The 21,546-nt window shown below is 45.4% G+C and overlaps 1 protein-coding gene across 2 annotated transcripts in view; it reads left to right on the plus strand.

Moving 5' to 3' along the window:
• Positions 1 to 21,546, plus strand: part of FAF1 (Fas associated factor 1) — a 375,519-nt gene that overhangs the window by 206,744 nt on the left and 147,229 nt on the right. For both annotated transcript variants that reach the window (XM_040360508.1, XM_040360509.1), the window contains exon 9: positions 15,203 to 15,298. In XM_040360508.1, the coding sequence (XP_040216442.1) occupies positions 15,203 to 15,298 (96 nt within the window). The remainder of the gene's footprint in view (positions 1 to 15,202; positions 15,299 to 21,546) is intronic.

Genomic DNA, 21,546 nt, shown 5'->3' on the forward strand with positions numbered 1-21,546 from the left:
TTTTTTGTAAAGCAGCCACTTACAACTGTGATACCAGCCAAACAATTAGTGTACAAAAGAAAGAGGTGCTAATTCCATTAATAATGTTGACAAATATAATAAAGTATGTGTGACAAATATACTGTATTTGCTGGCGTATAAGACTACCTGTTACACTCAAAAAAACTGCCCAAAAATCAGGGGTCGTCTTATACGCCGGGTCAGCTGCTCGGATGCCTGCTGGATGTGCAGTAATACTGTATGTAGCTTAGCCGATCCCGGTGAGCGTTGTATTCAAATGAATACAGAGCCTTGGAGTAACAGCCTCTGCCAATCTGAGCAGGCTACATACAGAAGCCTGCTCGGATTGGCTTTGAGAGTCAGAGGCGTGGGCTGATGATGTTACAGACTGTGCCAATCCAAGCAGGCTTTGTATTCATTAATAGAATACATCACTCGCTGTGATTGGCTCCAGCAAGAAGGAAGAAGAATATGGCTCCAGAAGGAAAAAATATGAAGCGTCAGAAGCCTCGGAAGGGGGCCGTCTTATACGGTGAGTACAGGCAAAAAAATGTCAAATTAGGGGGTCGTCTTATACGCCCGGTCGCCTTATACACCGGCAAATACGATAAGTGAAAAGAAGAATAAAAAGAGGTGCCTATGAAAAAAGTCTTAATGATGAAAGAGACTTTGTACGCAATCCTCTCTCTGATCTTCCAATCTGTCCTGCAAAAAAAGATCCACCACCATGTGAAGTAATCAAAGCGCCTCTTACCAGATTGGTTGGACCATTCAATTATAAATGGTCATAAGTGCTTAGCATATCAGGGTGAGAAACGATTCCATAGACCAGGTCAGCGGCTTTCAGAATTAAAGTTATCAGTGGAAAGATGACATACAAACTCACACAGTGCAGTATGTAATGAGCTTAATCCATTTATTCCATTACCACTCGAAATGTAGCAGTAAAAACAAGATCAAATGATCTGTACAAGTAAAATCCTGCAGACCATTCAATTATAAATGGTCATAAGTGCTTAGCATATCAGGGTGAGAAACGATTCCATAGACCAGGTCAGCAGCTTTCAGAATTAAAGTTATCAATAGAAACAAGACGCTGAGTCGGACTGACAAGCAGCACAGACCCGCGCCATCACATGATGTCACAAACAAGCCATGCCCGACATCTTTTGTCAGCATGACATCTTCAGGGTGAAAGGCTATGATCAATTCAATTTAAGAAGCTTTATTGGCAGGGCCAAACACATTTTAGCATTGCCAAAGCAGTTGAGTTTGTTTTGGAGGGGGGTAATGGGTAATATAATGGGGAATAGGAGTGAGTTGGTATAAAGGATTTTTAACCTAAATAAAGCTATTTTGTAATTGTCAACACTATTATTGGAATTCGCGCTGCTTTCATTTGTACACTAATTGTTTGGCTGGTATCAGAGTTGAGAGTACCTGCTTGTTCAGATATTATTTTGGTGACTGGTTTTGCATAATGACTTTGTTTTTGCTGGTCTCTATTCTTGTTCAGGGTCACTGACTTTGAACATGCAGAAAACCAAACAACCATGTAACCAATAAGAGTCAGGCGAACCTCCTAGCAGGTGTAGACCACCCTCTGTCCCCAAATCGCTATACTTACCTAGATCTCACTCGAAGCGAGAAGATGTGGTATGGTATTTTTACATTAAAAACAGTCATGTCAGAACTCCTGATCTCTGGATTTGTTCTGTGTTGGTGACTGGGAAAACACTGAGGCCATTTGATCATTGTGGTAAAAATGTGTTGGAAGGTTTACCAGGCGGTTTTAAAAATAAATGCAGCTCTCGCTGTATTACAGGGTTCGACAAACCCCGGGCACCAGGTCGCAATTGCGACTAGAATTAGCGACCTGGGGCGGCACAGTTGGGGTATCATGTGTGTCCATTCGCCCCCGCATCGGGCCGCGGTTTTGCGGACTTCTGCAACCTGCTATGCTAATGGAGCTTCCCCTGTCTGTTTTCACTCACTGACATCTCCTTCCCTGTAATTGGAACCCCAAACTATATATATATATATATATATATATATAATCTCCCCCTAGAAAATAAGATGGCGGTCATTGCAATACTTTCTGTCACACCGTATTTGCGCAGCGGTCTTACAAGCGCACTTTTTTGGAAACAAATACACTTTTTTTAATAAAAAAATATAACACCAGTAAAGTTAGCCAAATTTATTTTTATATTGTGAAAGATAATGTTACGCCGAGTAAATTGATACCCAACATGTCACGCTTCAAAATTGAGTCCGCTCGTGGAATGGCGACAAACTTTTACCCTTTAAAATCTCCATAGGCTACATTTAAAAAATTCTACAGGTTTCATGTTTTGAGTTACAGAGGAGGTCTAGGGCTAGAATTATTGCTCTCCATCGACCAATCGCGGCGATACCTCACGTGTGGTTGGAACGCTGCTTTCATATGCTGGCGCTACTCACGTATTCGTTCGCTTCTGCGCGCAAGCTCGGTGGGACGGGGCGCGTTCCTGGCTCCTATTTTTTTTTTGCTGGCTCCTAGATTCCAAGCAAATTTGTCAAGCCCTGCTGTATTATGCACCTTGTCTCCATCGCTGTCCAGTGCAGAAACTCCATTTTGCCATTCGCTTTGCCTGGTCCGTTTCCTGACTTCCTTTTTAGCCATGTTGCCCTAGACACCCCCTGCCCCTCGGGCTGCATCATCGTGTTTTGTTGGGCTCGGAGTACTGCAAAGAGCTACACTGACATTGGAATTGTTCTCTGCTGTATTAATGATCACCCACCAACACTGCAAGGAAAAGTAGATTAAGACCCAAAGAGGCCATGCAACCAGTCAGAGGACCCCAGGGATAATGTATTTCCTTATGTCTTGCACAGTTTTGCAGGCTCCCCTCCAGTACTGGAAATTATTTGTCTAAGAGCCCTTTTACACTGGAGCGGTTTGCAGGCGCTATCGCGCTAAAAAAAGCACGTGCAAACCGACCCTAAACAGCCGCTGTTGTGTTCACACTGGAGTGGTGCGCTAGCAGGACGGTAAAAAAAAGTCCTGCTAGCTGCATCTTTGGAGCAGTGAAAGAGCGGTGTGTGTACTGCTCCTCCACCGCTCCCGCCCATTGAAATCAATGGGTCGCTGTCGCTATATTGCTAGCAATGCACCTCTGCAGAGGCGGTTTTTAACACTTTCACGGCTGCCAGCAGGGGGTAAAACCACACCGCTATCGGCCGAATAGCGTTGCGAAATTAAAAATAGAGGCACTTTGCCGCCGACGCACCTCCCGCCTCAGTGTGAAAGGGGCCTAATTTCACTACACACTGAATTTTTCATTTATTTCAATGAGGGAGGCTCTGTATCGCATGCAAGTGTTGCCTAGGGAAGCCCACATGTAATACTGAAAGGCACTCTATGAATGGAGGACTGGTGGATGAATGAAAGGTCCACGTCCTCCATTCATTGTTATTTTTATTGCTGCTAGCTAAAGTACATCTTCTATAAATGGATGAGGAGAGTGGAAAGGGTGGCCATAGCTTGCTTTCTTGACTAGTGCCTATGACATGTCCAACAGCTCATAATAACACCCGGAGGGGGTATGGGGGGCAGAGAATTGAAGATTTCAACCAAGAGAGCAGCCAACGGCACAAGAGACACGTCTCATTCAATATAAGTACCATCCCTTGTGCTGATTAAAAAAATAAAAATAAAAAATAAACTTCAGCTAAAACTGCTGCAGGGCAGGGGCTAAATTTTTATTTCTTTTTTTAATACAAAAACTGGAGCCGTTCTTTAATTTCAAGGTGCAGCTAGTCTTTAAAGTGCACAAATATAATTTGAGTGTAAATTAAAAACTTCCTTTAACCCTTCATAGCACTGCTTGGTGTGGGAGCATTCCTGCGGTAGCCCAGCCCAGATCTGCCAAGCATTTCTCAGGGCTCCTCACAAAGCCTGTGTTAACAAGTTCGAATTTCCTACTCTATTGACACTGTAGTACAGGCCCAATTAGAAACTTTTTTTTTTCTTCTCCTTCTTTTTCCTCTCTTTAAACCTGTGATAAGTAATTGCCACTGTTATGGAGTCAGCACAGCGCTAATTTGAAGTGACATGCCCAAACTGGCCTGTAACATGAAGAGCGACAACAGGTGTGAGAGGTGGGGCTTCGGGGCTCGGCTCAACCTCTAGCCGATGGAAAATAGCACAGTGAAATGAACCTTAAGTAAAGCTGTCAGCAGTAATTATCTTCGAATCCGAATCACGCTGGCTTTATAACCTCCCGGAGATACGCCCAGGTCCTTTCATCCGTTATTCTGCACAAATAGCAAACCTTTTTACCTGCTGCAAATAGCTGAGCGCAGCTTAGGACTGTGCCGCCGCTCACTCTGCAGATGTGTACAGATTAATTTTGGATGAGAGGGTTTGAAATAAAAACCTTTTAGAAAGATAACTTTGGGTTACTTGAATAAAATATTTGAACTTTTGAAAACAATTGTGTGGGATGGTTTTACCTGGTCTGACACCCATTGAGCTAACTCAACAGATTTTTTTTTTTTTTTTTTTTTAATAACCATGCAAAAAGTTAAAGTCCAACTCTGAGAAACTTTAACATGCTTCCTTGCAGCTGGGCTCTGCCTGCATTTCATGTGTTAACTACATGTTGTCTAGGGAGAACAAGGGCTTTTACTTACCTAATCCTCCACTCCCCAAGTAAACGGCGCTCCCCCATGCTTCGGCAGCGGACTGTCTCCTGGTGTTGGCATTGGTCTTTATGACATCAGGACCCTAGACCACTGGAACGTAGGGGAAAACAATGCTGTGGTGACCAGTCTAGCGGCATGGAGGTTTGGATAAGTAAATCATATTTTCTGTGTAGAAAGCCAGCAGCTACAAATACTGCAGCTGCTGACTTTTAATATTGGGACACTTACCTGTCCTGGAGTCCAGCGCCGTCCGCAGCAGAGGACGAGCGATCGTTTGTCACTCTGCTGCTCCCCCCGCCAACCTCGGTGAGGGAACCAGGTAGTGAAGCGCTCTGGCTTCACTGCCCGGTTCCCTACGGCGCATGCGCAAGTCGCGTTACGCCTGCCGATTGGCTCCCGCTGTGTACTGGGAGCCGAGTGTTCCCAGAACACAACGGGGGGGCGTCGGGAGGTGACGTCATGCCCACAGTCTGCCTGAGACTGTGTGGTCGAAAGTGGGAGCAAATACCTGTCTTTAGACAGGTATCTGCACCCCCCTGAAAGGTGTCAAATGTGACACCGGAGGGGGGGAGGGTTCCGATCAGCAGGAGTTCCACTTTAGGGTTGAGCTCCACTTTAATTTGGATGATGGTGCTTTATTATGGTCTACTATATTGCTTTATGTGAGACTACTCAAAACATTTTGATTATTTTATACTGGCGATCTGTTGTACCATTTTGGTTGTACAGTATCCTTTATCTTGACCAAAACTATGTTATATGAGGGCAGGCCTAAACAATCCATTCAATTAGTATCAAATCAGGAAGGCTATTGGGCTCAGTTCACACTCATTCGACTCGAAAGTCTCACGATTTTTAGTGCAACTTTGGAATCCGACTTTGATACACGTTTTTACACTCTATGACGTTGAAGTCGCATCAAAGTCATACCAAAGTAGTGCAGGAACCTTTTCTAAAGTCAGACGGACTTGTGTAGGATCAGTTAAGAGGGCTCTCATATGGAAACATTCTATTTCACATGTAATCCGACTTGTGCTTTCACAAGTCAGATCCCATGTTGCACCAGTGTGAACCAAGCCTAACACTACATAGTTGATTGTAGATCTAAAGTAGATTGTACAATAAGATTGTATAGGGTAATGGCAGCCTTAGAGATATGGTGCAACTTGTTGGGCATTTAATAATAAGCAAAGCTAAGAGATGTTTTGTCAGATCTTATATAACATGCATATGCTAGCATGCATAATGTTGTTTGGAAACAAACAGGTCATATTTGATTAATAAGTAGGCATACTTATAAACTGACATTAATAATCTTTGTTGCTAGTTTTATTTACTTTTGCCTGCCATGTAGGTTGAGGCAGAAACTGCCCCAATGTATTTAGAATATGAGGGTATCGGTCTAAAGTATCTTTCCGATTACCAGGCTTTGTCATTTCTATTGGAACATTTGGCACTTCAGAATGCCAAGTCCTTTAAATCCATAAGTAGCCTACTCTACATGCCACCTAGTAGGAATGGCCATGTATAATTCAAATCGGGTATCAAGCTTTGACACTATCGGTCATGAAGGCTAATGACAGATAAAATGCACCTTTCTCAACCTCTTTAACATGGAGGAACCCTTAAAGGCTAACTCCACCCTTTAGACCATAGCACCCATATTTATGATAACATGTGGGGGTTCTTCCTGGTGTCTGTTGTCGCTTTTGAATTCTGCCGGGCTCTGCCTGCACAGCCATGTCTGTTATTCGCAAAGATCTGTGAATGAATGAAGTACAAGTTCTCTCTGCCACCGTGGCAGATGGATTTGTAGTTCTTAAAGAAAACACATGTCCAGTAATTATGCCACCTGTATTCCATTGTCACTTTCTCTATCTCAGTAACTGAAGTCCTGTACCTTGTTATGGGTGAGGAGCTGAAAAAATTGTCTAAAGAAGCCTGGGCATTACACCAGCGATCCACTGACCGAGGTTGCAGTGCTTTGCAGGTTAATTTGAAAATAAATTACCGTATGTACATTATTTTGCTGCAAATATGGGTGCACTTATATTTTTATTTAACAAAAAGATTGACTTACCTTTTAAAATTGCTTTCAGTTTTAAAGTGTTTTTTTTTTATATCTTAATGCGTTCTAGAGCGCTAGTGGGGAACCAGAGAAGAGGAGGATTGGGCTGCTCTGTGCAAAACCATTGCATAGAGCAGAGAAGTATAACGTGATTTTTGATTAAAAGGAAATAAAATTGGCCTTTAATGTTACTTTAAGGAAACCCCTGCTAATAATTATGTCTACATCCCATGGTACATTAGCGTAGACAGTACATTGATATACAGGCAGTCCCCAGGTTACAAACAACTTGTTTGTAAGTCGGAACAAGTATATTTTTTAAGTGTAGCTCCAGCCAAAAAAAGCTATTAAAGCTTTTGAGATAGCATAGGGAAGGGTTATCACCCCTGTAACATTTGTTTTGCTGTCTGTCCCCCTGTTCATAAGATTTCACCTCCCTTTCTGTCCCAATGACAATTGGATTTGTGAAATTTTGGGTTGTTGTGCAAACGAGCCTTGGTGAGTAAGCATCAGTGGAGGTACCTTTTCCCCATTATAAACTCTTACAGGAGTGAATTTCCCTCCCTCCGTTTGTAAGTCAGATGTTTGTAACTAGGGGGACTGCCTGTACAAGAATTATAAAAATTAAAAAAAAGATACAAAATAATTTTCTTTGATAATGGCAAGAAAATAAATGCAGATGGCAATATTGTTGTGTTCTCCAGCATTGGTGGTTGGTTCAAATGTGCCCATTTTGGTGGTCAGTTGGAAAAGAGCCCCTTTACATTGGTGGTCAATTGGAGTAGAGCCCCTTTACATTGGTGGTCAATTGGAGTAGAGCCCCTTTACATTGGCGGTCAATTGGAGTAGAGCCCCTTTACATTGGCGGTCAATTGGAGTAGAGCCCCTTTACATTGGCGGTCAATTGGAGTAGAGCCCCTTTACATTGGCGGTCAATTGGAGTAGAGCCCCTTTACATTGGCGGTCAATTGGAGTAGAGCCCCTTTACATTGGCGGTCAATTGGAGTAGAGCCCCTTTACATTGGCGGTCAATTGGAGTAGAGCCCCCTTTACATTGGCGGTCAATTGGAGTAGAGCCCCCTTTACATTGGCGGTCAATTGGAGTAGAGCCCCTTTACATTGGCGGTCAATTGGAGTAGAGCCCCTTTACATTGGCGGTCAATTGGAGTAGAGCCCCTTTACATTGGCGGTCAATTGGAGTAGAGCCCCTTTACATTGGCGGTCAATTGGAGTAGAGCCCCTTTACATTGGCGGTCAATTGGAGTAGAGCCCCTTTACATTGGCGGTCAATTGGAGTAGAGCCCCTTTACATTGGCGGTCAATTGGAGTAGAGCCCCTTTACATTGGCGGTCAATTGGAGTAGAGCCCCTTTACATTGGCGGTCAATTGGAGTAGAGCCCCTTTACATTGGCGGTCAATTGGAGTAGAGCCCCTTTACATTGGCGGTCAATTGGAGTAGAGCCCCTTTACATTGGCGGTCAATTGGAGTAGAGCCCCCTTTACATTGGCGGTCAATTGGAGTAGAGCCCCTTTACATTGGCGGTCAATTGGAGTAGAGCCCCTTTACATTGGCGGTCAATTGGAGTAGAGCCCCTTTACATTGGCGGTCAATTGGAGTAGAGCCCCTTTACATTGGCGGTCAATTGGAGTAGAGCCCCTTTACATTGGCGGTCAATTGGAGTAGAGCCCCTTTACATTGGCGGTCAATTGGAGTAGAGCCCCTTTACATTGGCGGTCAATTGGAGTAGAGCCCCTTTACATTGGCGGTCAATTGGAGTAGAGCCCCTTTACATTGGCGGTCAATTGGAGTAGAGCCCCTTTACATTGGCGGTCAATTGGAGTAGAGCCCCTTTACATTGGCGGTCAATTGGAGTAGAGCCCCTTTACATTGGCGGTCAATTGGAGTAGAGCCCCTTTACATTGGCGGTCAATTGGAGTAGAGCCCCTTTACATTGGCGGTCAATTGGAGTAGAGCCCCTTTACATTGGCGGTCAATTGGAGTAGAGCCCCTTTACATTGGCGGTCAATTGGAGTAGAGCCCCTTTACATTGGCGGTCAATTGGAGTAGAGCCCCTTTACATTGGCGGTCAATTGGAGTAGAGCCCCTTTACATTGGCGGTCAATTGGAGTAGAGCCCCTTTACATTGGCGGTCAATTGGAGTAGAGCCCCTTTACATTGGCGGTCAATTGGAGTAGAGCCCCTTTACATTGGCGGTCAATTGGAGTAGAGCCCCTTTACATTGGCGGTCAATTGGAGTAGAGCCCCTTTACATTGGCGGTCAATTGGAGTAGAGCCCCCTTTACATTGGCGGTCAATTGGAGTAGAGCCCCTTTACATTGGCGGTCAATTGGAGTAGAGCCCCTTTACATTGGCGGTCAATTGGAGTAGAGCCCCTTTACATTGGCGGTCAATTGGAGTAGAGCCCCTTTACATTGGCGGTCAATTGGAGTAGAGCCCCTTTACATTGGCGGTCAATTGTAGTAGAGCCCCTTTACATTGGCGGTCAATTGGAGTAGAGCCCCTTTACATTGGCGGTCAATTGGAGTAGAGCCCCTTTACATTGGCGGTCAATTGGAGTAGAGCCCCTTTACATTGGCGGTCAATTGGAGTAGAGCCCCCTTTACATTGGCGGTCAATTGGAGTAGAGCCCCTTTACATTGGCGGTCAATTGGAGTAGAGCCCCTTTACATTGGCGGTCAATTGGAGTAGAGCCCCTTTACATTGGCGGTCAATTGGAGTAGAGCCCCTTTACATTGGCGGTCAATTGGAGTAGAGCCCCTTTACATTGGCGGTCAATTGGAGTAGAGCCCCTTTACATTGGCGGTCAATTGGAGTAGAGCCCCTTTACATTGGCGGTCAATTGGAGTAGAGCCCCTTTACATTGGCGGTCAATTGGAGTAGAGCCCCTTTACATTGGCGGTCAATTGGAGTAGAGCCCCTTTACATTGGCGGTCAATTGGAGTAGAGCCCCTTTACATTGGCGGTCAATTGGAGTAGAGCCCCTTTACATTGGCGGTCAATTGGAGTAGAGCCCCTTTACATTGGCGGTCAATTGGAGTAGAGCCCCTTTACATTGGCGGTCAATTGGAGTAGAGCCCCTTTACATTGGCGGTCAATTGGAGTAGAGCCCCTTTACATTGGCGGTCAATTGGAGTAGAGCCCCTTTACATTGGCGGTCAATTGGAGTAGAGCCCCTTTACATTGGCGGTCAATTGGAGTAGAGCCCCTTTACATTGGCGGTCAATTGGAGTAGAGCCCCTTTACATTGGCGGTCAATTGGAGTAGAGCCCCTTTACATTGGCGGTCAATTGGAGTAGAGCCCCTTTACATTGGCGGTCAATTGGAGTAGAGCCCCTTTACATTGGCGGTCAATTGGAGTAGAGCCCCTTTACATTGGCGGTCAATTGGAGTAGAGCCCCTTTACATTGGCGGTCAATTGGAGTAGAGCCCCTTTACATTGGCGGTCAATTGGAGTAGAGCCCCTTTACATTGGCGGTCAATTGGAGTAGAGCCCCTTTACATTGGCGGTCAATTGGAGTAGAGCCCCTTTACATTGGCGGTCAATTGGAGTAGAGCCCCTTTACATTGGCGGTCAATTGGAGTAGAGCCCCTTTACATTGGCGGTCAATTGGAGTAGAGCCCCTTTACATTGGCGGTCAATTGGAGTAGAGCCCCTTTACATTGGCGGTCAATTGGAGTAGAGCCCCTTTACATTGGCGGTCAATTGGAGTAGAGCCCCTTTACATTGGCGGTCAATTGGAGTAGAGCCCCTTTACATTGGCGGTCAATTGGAGTAGAGCCCCTTTACATTGGCGGTCAATTGGAGTAGAGCCCCTTTACATTGGCGGTCAATTGGAGTAGAGCCCCTTTACATTGGCGGTCAATTGGAGTAGAGCCCCTTTACATTGGCGGTCAATTGGAGTAGAGCCCCTTTACATTGGCGGTCAATTGGAGTAGAGCCCCTTTACATTGGCGGTCAATTGGAGTAGAGCCCCTTTACATTGGCGGTCAATTGGAGTAGAGCCCCTTTACATTGGCGGTCAATTGGAGTAGAGCCCCTTTACATTGGCGGTCAATTGGAGTAGAGCCCCTTTACATTGGCGGTCAATTGGAGTAGAGCCCCTTTACATTGGCGGTCAATTGGAGTAGAGCCCCTTTACATTGGCGGTCAATTGGAGTAGAGCCCCTTTACATTGGCGGTCAATTGGAGTAGAGCCCCTTTACATTGGCGGTCAATTGGAGTAGAGCCCCTTTACATTGGCGGTCAATTGGAGTAGAGCCCCTTTACATTGGCGGTCAATTGGAGTAGAGCCCCTTTACATTGGCGGTCAATTGGAGTAGAGCCCCTTTACATTGGCGGTCAATTGGAGTAGAGCCCCTTTACATTGGCGGTCAATTGGAGTAGAGCCCCTTTACATTGGCGGTCAATTGGAGTAGAGCCCCTTTACATTGGCGGTCAATTGGAGTAGAGCCCCTTTACATTGGCGGTCAATTGGAGTAGAGCCCCTTTACATTGGCGGTCAATTGGAGTAGAGCCCTTTTCACTGTTGGTCAGAGTGAAGAGTGCTCCTTCCAGTAGTGGTCAGTAAGAAGAAGGCTTCCATTCTAGATGGCCAAAAATATATTTGATATCAGTGGTTACTAATATAAGGCATAAATTGATAATTGCTCAAGAAACCCCTAGCACCCCCTGGGGGGACCCTCAGTATCAACGGAACCCTGGTTAAGAAAGGCTGGATTAATTCTATCCCTACATATTTTCTGAATCGATATATACTGGTAGGTGTTTATCTTAAGAGGTGAAAAGCTTTTCATGTGTCACTTTAAACCTTTGTTGAATTTGGTTCTGTTTCCTATAAAACGTCATCTTGCCGTTTTGCTGGGTCTATAATTCAGGGACCCTGAGTGTTTATTGTCTTTGTGATCTTTCTCCAGCTCTAATTCCCTGTTAGCGTGGCCACTTAATAGAGCTAATACAGTTGAATTCTAATTAGAGAAAGTGAGAGGGAGGGCTCCTCTCCCGCTGGAGGTGAGCCTTAACACCGGGCCAGTTCAAACAGGTCCTCCTGTAGCTTGTAACCAGAACTGATAATCTGCCTGTTTCAACCTGTAAAATTATATGACAATGTGCCATTAACTCGTTGTTACAAGCGAGAACATTTCGTCTTTGTGCTTCAGATACATTCTGCTGCTTAGCTACATCTATATGATATATATGTAGATCTGTAGAGATATGAGATCAGATTCTGCCTACTACAATAATAGTGGAACTCATGGGTAAAACTTAAAATTAAAGCTATACTCCAAATATAAAATAGCCAACACAAGAATTAATATATTCAATTTTTTTTTAAATAACGGTGGTGTAAGTAATGTTATTTACTATCAGCCTCTTCTAATTTCTGGTAAAGCAGTATTCAAGGTGCAGTGCCAAGGACCAGTTAGGCATGTAGGCCCAGATTCACATACAGCGGCGCATATTTATGCCGCCGTAGCGTATCTTCTTTACGCTACGCCGACGCAGCGCAGAGAGGCAAGCACTGGATTCACAAAGCCAGTGCTGCCAAATCTGCGCTGGGTTTCCTAGGCGTAAGCCGGCGTATGTGGAAGTGGGCGTGAGCCATGCAAATGAGGCGTGACCCCATGCAAATGATGGGCCGAGCTCCAGACAGATGCGTATAACGAACGGCGCATGCGCCGTCCCGTGGACGCATCCCTGTGCGCATGCTCACAATCACGTCGGAACTACTCCCTAAGATACGCCGGATCACTGCCTACGGCGTGAACGTAACCTACGCCTAATCATATTCACGTCCTACGTAAAATACGTCGGCTTGTGTTCCCTTTGCATGGATGCTGCTGAGTTACACCTCCTTTATGGGGCATAACTTTGCGCTGGACGTATGACTTTACGCGCACTGCGTCGGACGGACGTACGTTCGTAAATCAGCGTATCTCCCTCATTTGCATATGTGAATAGAAAATCAATGGGAGCGCCAAATACGTCCAGCGTAAATATGCGCCCACTCTACCCCGGCGTAGGCAAGTTACGTCGGTCGGATGAAGCCTATTTTCAGGCCTAGTTTTGTGGGCACGGCGCACAGATACGACGGCGCATATCTGCACTTACGCGGCGTATCTCGAGATACGTCAGCGCAAGTGCTTTGTGAATCCGGGCCGTAGTATGCACTTGAGCTGACAAGGGGCATTCTGACATCAGGAAAGAGCAGTGTGGGGGGGGGGGGGGGGGTGAGCTGCTGCTGCTACTTTACTGTCCTTTTCTGTCCTTTTATAGACTGGAAGTAGAAGGGTAATGTATTGCATTTAAAGAGGAAGTAAATCCTCCCGCATAGTAGCAAATGTAAAGCATAATGGGCTACTATGCATGGAGAAGCCTGCGATGTCCCAGTCTTCCTCGTGGGCAGCGAGCGTCCATTTTTCACCCCTCTTCCTTCCGGGGGCCGCGAACTCCAGCTCTGTGACTGCCCAGAGTCACGTGATGTCACTACCACGCATGCACGTGGGAGCCGCCAGTCACGCCGTGCCCTTTATAACTCCAGAACTTACAGGTAAGCCTTAATCTCGGCTTACCTGTTGGTGAAAGTGGTATGTAAGGGTTTACAACCACTTTAATGTTTATATGCGACATGTAAAAGTTGGGTTACCAGCCTGTGTAAATCCCAGGACTGGAAGGACAGAAATATAAATTCTTTGGCAGGTAAGATGGTCTCTATATACACTGATCAGCCATAACATTATGATCACCCACCACAGCTCTAACCCATTAAGGTATGGCACCAAACTGGTAGTGATCACGGCCTCTGCCGGTTTGCCTTCTTCCCATCCTGATGCCATCTCATCCGCAGCTAAATGGCATGCATCCACCCAGCCATCCACATGATGTAAAAGAAAACTTGATTCACCAACCCGGACACCTTTTTCTGCTGCTCCATCGTCCGGTTCTGATGCTCACGTGCCCATTGTGGGTGCTTTTGGTGGACACATGTCAGCATTGGCATCCTGACCGGTCTGCAGCTATGCAGTTCCATACACACAACAAAACTGCGATGCACGGTGTTCTGACACCTTACTGTTGGAATTGACAATTACTTTTTTAGCAATTTGAGATACAGTAGCTCTTCTGTTGGATCGGACTACATGAGCCAGCCTTCGCTCACCACGTGCATCAATGAGCGTTGGCCGCCCATGACCCGGTCAACGGTTGGCATTCCTTGGACCACTTTTGGTAAGTTTTGACCACTGCAGACCGGGAACATCCTACAAGAACTGCAGTCTTGATGTTGCTGTGGCTCACTCATTTTGCCTTTACAATTTGTTTCTTGTCAAAGTTGCTCAAATCCTTAAGTTTGCCCATTTTTATTTTTTTCTGCTCTCAACACATCAACTTCCGGGACAACGTGTTTACTTGCTGCCTCATATATCCCACCCACTGTCAGATGCAATTGTACCAGATAGTCAAAGTTATTCACTTTACCTGTCAGTGGTCATAATGCTATGGTTGATTGGTTTGTTTCTGTGTATTTATTTTTATTTTTTTATTTTGCATCCAATATATTTAAATTTAATCTTGAATTGCTCGATTGGAAATGTGTATCCGTCTATAGGTGTATATAGATCTCTATCCGATTAATAAAATCTCATAATAGCTTTAACTTCATAATGTCAAGTCATTTTCATATTTTTTAAAGTTCATTCAAAGCTTTCATTCAAATAATGCAAAATGAGTACTGAGTACTCACACAAATGCTCCCGATGCCAGACCCAATACTTTTTTTTTTTCCTAGAGAGCGGGTGGGTAGGGGGCGTAGAGGGGGTGGGGAGGGGGCGGAGAGCGGAGCCAAGCATTCCCGAAAGAGAAAGCCAAGCCCCCCCCCCCGCCGCCTAGTTGATCAGCGTGGGGAACATTACAGCTTTCATTTGAATAGCTGTGTGTTCTCCGCCGTGCCACGTCATATATAGCCCCTCCCCCTTGTCTGGGCAGTTTGATAGACAGATCACCCATCCCAGGATTGTACCCCAGAGAGAGAGCCTCACATTACTGTGTGTAGTTACAGACAGAATAACAGGAAGTGAGGATTTCTCAGAAGAAATAAGGACATTTAAAAGCAAAATGGAAGGAAGAGGTAAGTGAAGGAGGACTGCACTAAGGTAAAGGAAGCTATTTAGGAAAAACATTTTTTACCTTTACAACCCCTTTAAAGAAAGACAAATCCTTTGTCACACAACGCTTTGGAACGGCCATGGACGGTTCAAATCTTGGCCGGTTTAGCAGGGATTCCACTGTCGGCACTGTCTGTGTTTATGGGGGAATCGTGCAAATTTCTTTCTTGCAACCCATGGTTGCAAGAAATATGTTTTTTCACCGTCTATGACCTGCCTTGCAGAATTATTAATCTGTTTCATTATCTACTTTTTCTTTCCAGATGACGCTGGCGTCTGCAGGGCTCAACTTTCCATGTCACCGGCTTTCAGTGGCTAGACGAACGTCCCCCGTTCAGACCAGAGAGCAGTCTGAAGAGGTAATAATCTGCTCAATACTTTTAAAATCAGAATCTCCAAACTTTCTAAACAAAAGACCAGTTTACTGTCCTTCAACCTTTGGGGGAGAAAATGCCTTAGCGCTAGTAGATGTTTAACAAACCCTTTGGCTTGATGGTCAGTGGGAATGATGTAAGGTACACAGTGCTTGTGGTAAGTGGGTGGAGGTATAGTGCCCCATCATTGGTGTCAGTAGGAAGAATAGTGCCCCATCATTTGTGTCTGTAGGAAGAATAGTGCCCCATCATTTGTGTCTGTAGGAAGAATAGTGCCCCATCATTTGTGTCAGTAGGAAGAATAGTGCCCCATCATTTGTGTCTGTAGGAAGAATAGTGCCCCATCATTGGTGTCAGTAGCAGGAATAAAGGCCCATTGTTTATGTCCCTGGAAGAAATAGTCCTCCATCATTGGTGCCAGTTGAACAAGTAGTGCCTAATTTTTGGTGTTGTGGTAGAAATAGTGCTCCATTGTTGTCTGTGTGAAGAGTAGTACCCCATCGTTGGTGTCAGTGTGACCAATAGTACCCCATCTTTGGGAGGAATAGTTCTCCATCATAGGCGTCGGTGGGAGGAATTTTGCTCCACTGTTGGTACCATTGGAAGCAATCATTGGTGTCAGTGCCCCAAAGGCCAGATAAAGACAAACAACGATCCCCAGTTTGGAGACCACTGCTTTAGAAGATGAAGCACGCATTTTGGTCTAGATAGGAACACAGTCTACATTAGGAAGTATACAACCACTATAAACCGTGAACTTGGTACAGTATGGCCCGGATTCACAAAGCACTTACGCCGACGTATCTCGAGATACACCGCGTAAGTGTAACAATCTATCTGTGCGCACAATCTGAGATACGCCTAAAAATAGGCTTCCTACGACCGACATAACTTGCCTACGCCGTCGTATCTGTGCGCCGTGCCCACAATCTGAGATACGCCTAAAAATAGGCTTCCTACGACCGACGTATCTTGCCTACGCCGTCGTATCGTGGGCACATATTTACGCTGGGCGCATTTTCCGGTCCCATTGATTTTCTATGCACATATACAAATGAGGAAGATGCGCTGATTCACGAACGTAGTTGCGCCCGGCGCATAATATACGCGGTTTGCGTAAGTCGTACGTCCGGCGTAAAGTTATTCCCCATATAGGAGGCGCAACTCATTCAAAGGTATGGACCAGGGAACACACCCGTCGTATTTTACGTCGTTTACGTAGGACGTGAATATGGCTAGGCGTAGGTTATGTTTACGTCGTAGGCAGTGATTCGACGTATCTCAGGCAGTTGTTTCGACGTGATTCTGAGCATGCGTACTGGGATGCGGCCACGGGATGGCGCATGCGCCATTCATTTTAAGTACTTCTATGACGTGTGCTCTGTGCACTGCGTCGGCGTAGCGTATATTGGATACGCTAGGCTGACATAAATATGCGCCAATGTATGTGAATCCGGGCCTATATGTAAAAAAAAAAGACAAACAAATTTTGACACACCTTAGCTAATTTATGATACTCTGGCAAATGGGGTGAGCTTGCAGATATACGGTAATCATTCACCTTTCTGCTGTTGTCCTTATACATTTGTGCTGAGATCTTCACCATTTTCCAAATTTCCTGGTTTATGCCTAGGATAAGTCACCTGTGATAAAGAACACAATCCTAGTATCCCTCTAGATGTGCATCTTCTCAGCCCAAAACCTTAAGTAGGCAACAAGTAAAGCTGGCCACACACTAGTACATTTTTAAATGATTATTTGTGTGAAAATTCTGATTAGTACATTTAACAAATGGGACTCGAATGTACCTCAATATTTTGTTTATGTTAAAGCGTGAGTAACCTGCTGGCTTTTTGTTTTTATTAACCTGCAAGGCAATGGCATAATGTGCTAGTATGCCTAACACACTAGCACATTATGTGAAACTTACCCTAGAACGAAGCCCTCCAGTGACTTGCTGTCACCGCTGAAGGCACTTTCTTCTGGCTTTGCGGACTCTGTGAGTGGCTGGAGCCGCAATGACGTCACTCCCGCGCATGCGCACGGGAGCCACAGTTTACGGCACAGGACTCTGAAGAGATGGCACAGGTTTGCGGTTCCTTCAGAGCGCATTTTCTGGTGATGTCACTGGCTGCAACTAAGTAAAATATAAATATCTCCTAAACGGTGCATGTTTAGGGGATATTCACAGTACTTATTGGTAAGCCTTATTATAGGCTTAGCTATAGGTAAACATTATGCATGGGAGTTTACTCCCACTTTACAGGAGAAGTACAGCCAAAGCTTGTTTGGATCATAGAAGAGCAGTTTGTTCTGCACTTCTGTGTCCCGTTTTCAGCAGACAGCGGGCTGAAGTTCGCTCTCTGCTGATGTCACAGAGTCGGTCCACGCTCGGCTCTGCTTCATCATGACAATGGAGTCAGGATCTGCCAGATCCCTGGACCGACATCGGGCTCAGTCTCTCAGCAAGCCGCTCGCTTCTGCCCCCTCCACAGCTCAGCGCTCCAATGAGCGAGGAGGGGGAAGAGCAGAGAGCGGTGACTGACAGTCAGCAGCTCTCTGCTTAGGGAGCTGTGAGAACCGAGTGATTGGCGGTGTTCAATCGTTCGGTTCTCCGTGTTAGAGGTGCCGGGGGACAGATGTAACATTGGACCAATACTGCATCCACCTAGGTCAGTATGAATAATAAAAAAAAAATTAATATTCAGTTTTGGAGTAAATTAACTTTTCCAAATTAAAACCAATTTAAAAATTAATATGGTTAAGATACATTTTCCTCCTACTTTTTTCTTATCACTGCATTCGAAAAAGAATGTGGATTTGACGATCATTCAGAAAACTAGTTTTCTAACAAAATTCTACCAGTGTATGGCAAGCTTACACAATCTTGGTGTGATGCCAGTGGTGTTCTTGCCAGTTATGTATCCTCTTCCCTCCCCCAGGGCTTTATCTCGTTAGCTGTTCAGCTAACAGCCACTGCAGTTTCCAAGGAAGTTTTAGATAACAGAAATTATTTTAAAACTGCGAGCTGCTGACCATACATCATGTGCCGGTGATCTGCCGATATGGTTCCGCCAAACGTGAAAGTTCCTGCGCAATCTGATCTGCCGATATGGTTTCGGCTAACGGGGAAAGTTCCTTTTAAGGACTGCGCAGGCGCAAACTTGCCGACGGAAATCTCCGAACCTCGGCCGTCATCCAGGGCAAAGTGGATTTTGAGGAAAGTGGCCAGTCGCTCGCTCGGCCTTCTGGCTCTTTTTTTAACATCCTCCAATCCACGGGGATGTTAACGAATGAGCCGGGCGAAGTTCGGAGATTTCCGTCGGCAAGTTTGCGCCTGCGCAGTCCTTGAAGGATCTTTTTATAGTTAGGGGAACCTTAAGGACAAGTCACCGGCATGAGGAGAATCAAAGGAATTATGTAGTATGTGAACCCTCACCTTGTAAAACAACCCATTTAGTATTAAATAGGAAAGCAAGGCAAAACGTGTGTGTGTGTGGGGGGGGGGGGGGGGATAGGCAGGCTGTTCTCCCAGTGCAGCCACAAAACTGACCACACTGGGAAGAATGTACAAATCCTAGTAGTAAAGCCTCATACACACGTTCGGATTTTCTGCAGACAAAGCGTAGGACTTTTGTCGCGAAACTACGTGGTTTTTAAACTCTTTAGCGACACCCTTTGGGCATCTCCTGTTAATGTTGTGTTATGGTGAGCATTGCTTCTGAGCATGCGTGTTTGTACTTTGGAGTTTTGTCAGAGGGACTTGTGTACACACCATCAGAAAATCCGACAACAAATAATTGTTGGCAGACAATTTTAAAGCATGCTATCCCACATTTGTCTGTGGAAAATCTGACAACAATTGTCCGATGGAGCATGCAAACGGTCAGATTTTCCGACAACAGCCAGATATCACACAATTCCTGACGGATAATCCAATCGTGTGTACGAGGCTTAAAGGGGTTGTAAAGGATCAATTATCCACATGCCTCCACTGTGCAGTTCGTTTTGCACATAGTGGCCCTGATCCTGGTCTTCTGGGTTCCCTTGGCAGCTATCTCGGCTCCTCCCTGCATCAGCTAGCCCCCTTCATGGGAAGCTCTCTCCCAAGGGGGTTAGCTTGCAGGCGCGCTCCCGTGATACATTTAGCCTGACTCTATCACTCGGCCCTGCCCCCCGGTGCGCCGCATCATTGGATAGATTGACAGCAGCGGGAGCCAATGGCTGCGCTGCTATCAATCATCCAATGAATGAGCCGAAAAGCTTGGTCGAGAAGCCTGCTTGTTTACGACGCGGGACTTTCAAAGGCTCAGGTGGTAAACAGGGGGGGCTGGGGGGCGGCAAACATCAGATGTTTTTTCACCTGGTGAAAAAACATGAACCTTTTACAACCCCTTTAAGGCCAGTCTCCGAATTGAAACCAATTAGCAATGGCAGCTCCCATTTTCATCTTTACAAGTACACTGGCGGGGAAGGTGGATAAACAACTCTAGGTGTTAATAAATTAAAATACTCGGCAACTTTTAAAGTAACTCCATCGAAAAAATAAATGGCTGGTGTTGGGCTTTAAATGTGCAGCATATGTGTTCCCTTCTAATGTGACATGGACTGTTGGGATTTTCAAAGCTAGTGTCCTTTTAATTGGCGTGTAAATAAAGTTACACAGAAGAGCGGAAGCTTGATGCGCTGTACGCTTACTCGTCTTACACGGGGTCAACTGAGCAACCATTGATTTCAATGCACTCAGATTCTTCCTGTCTTGAATCACGCTGCTCTTACATTATCTTTTGTAAATAGCAGGAAGTTACCTGGCAAGTTTATCTGCAGATTATTTCTGTTTTGTAAATGAGCACTGTAATTTTTATCCTATTACTTAGCATTCTTAACTACTTAAATAGGAATTACCATTGTCACAGTGAACATTACATTAATTCAGTCACACATTAGCTGCAAATGTTTTGATGGAATCCAAAACCATTGTTTGTTCTCAAAGGGTTTAACTCCTCATTGGGAGGCACAGCTTTGTGTTAGTCCTCTAGCTGCTTCTAATAATTATTGTTTCATTATACTGCAATATTTTAAACTTAAACGATACCTATGGGTAGTAGATAAAAATCTCAGAGGTATTTATGCTTTTGACTTATTTAGCTGACAAGTATGGTGTAGACAAGATTCTGAAACATAAGGGTTGATTTACAAAAACTGGAGTGCAAAATCTGGTGCAGCTTGGCATACAATTCGGCTTCCAGGTTTTCTTTTCAATGCTTAAAGCGGAGGTTCACCCAAAAAACAAGTATATAACATTACATTCTGTATACCTCAAACATGTACAGTATGCTGTTTGTTTTTTGGGGGTGTACATACGGTATTGCTATTTTTCACCTGGCTTCCGGGTACTAGCTCCCGTGGGAGTAGGCGTTCCTATGCAGTGGCGCAATGTCCTCTGGGACTTCGCCCAAATGATTGACGTGCCTGACAAAAACTTCCCCCCGGCAGATAAGGCGCGTCACGAGTTTCCGTAACTAGCCGAACTGCGAGTTGGCTCTATACGGTGCCTGCGCAGTCAGCTCTACGCGGCTCCTAGTTAGTGCCCAGGTGCCGTATAGCGCCGACTCGCAGTTCGGCTAGTTTCGGAAACTCGTGACACGCCTTATCTGCCGGGGAGGGGGGTTTTGTCAGGCACGTCAATCATTTGGGCGAAGTCCCAGAGGACATTGCGCCACTGCATAGGAACGCCTACTCCCGCGAGAGCTAGTACCCGGAAGCCAGGTGAAAAATAGCGATAATACCGTATAGAGCTGACTCGCAGTTCGGCTAGTTTCGGAAACTCGTGACGCGCCTTATCTGCCGGGGAGGGGGGTTTTGTCAGGCACTTCAATCATTTGGGCTAAGTCCCAGAGGACATTGCGCCACTGCATAGGAACGCCTACTCCCGCAGGAGATAGTACCCGGAAGCCAGGTGAAAAATAGCGATAATACTGTATGTACACTCCCCAAAAAAATTAAAAACAGCATACTGTACATGTTTGAGGTATACAGAATGTAATGTTATATACTTGTTTTTTGGGTGAATCTCCGCTTTAAGGGCTCTTTCACACGGACTTGTCCGTGCACGTGTGCCGCTTTGCTCAGCAGGGATCTCTCCGTTGATCCCCGCTGAGCAGGCAGATGACAGGTCTGTCTCTGCACATTGTGAAGGTGACCGACATGTCAGAGTGCCGCTCTCCTCTATG

This window comes from Rana temporaria, chromosome 7 (assembly GCF_905171775.1).
Source record: "Rana temporaria chromosome 7, aRanTem1.1, whole genome shotgun sequence".
NCBI lineage: Eukaryota > Metazoa > Chordata > Amphibia > Anura > Ranidae > Rana > Rana temporaria.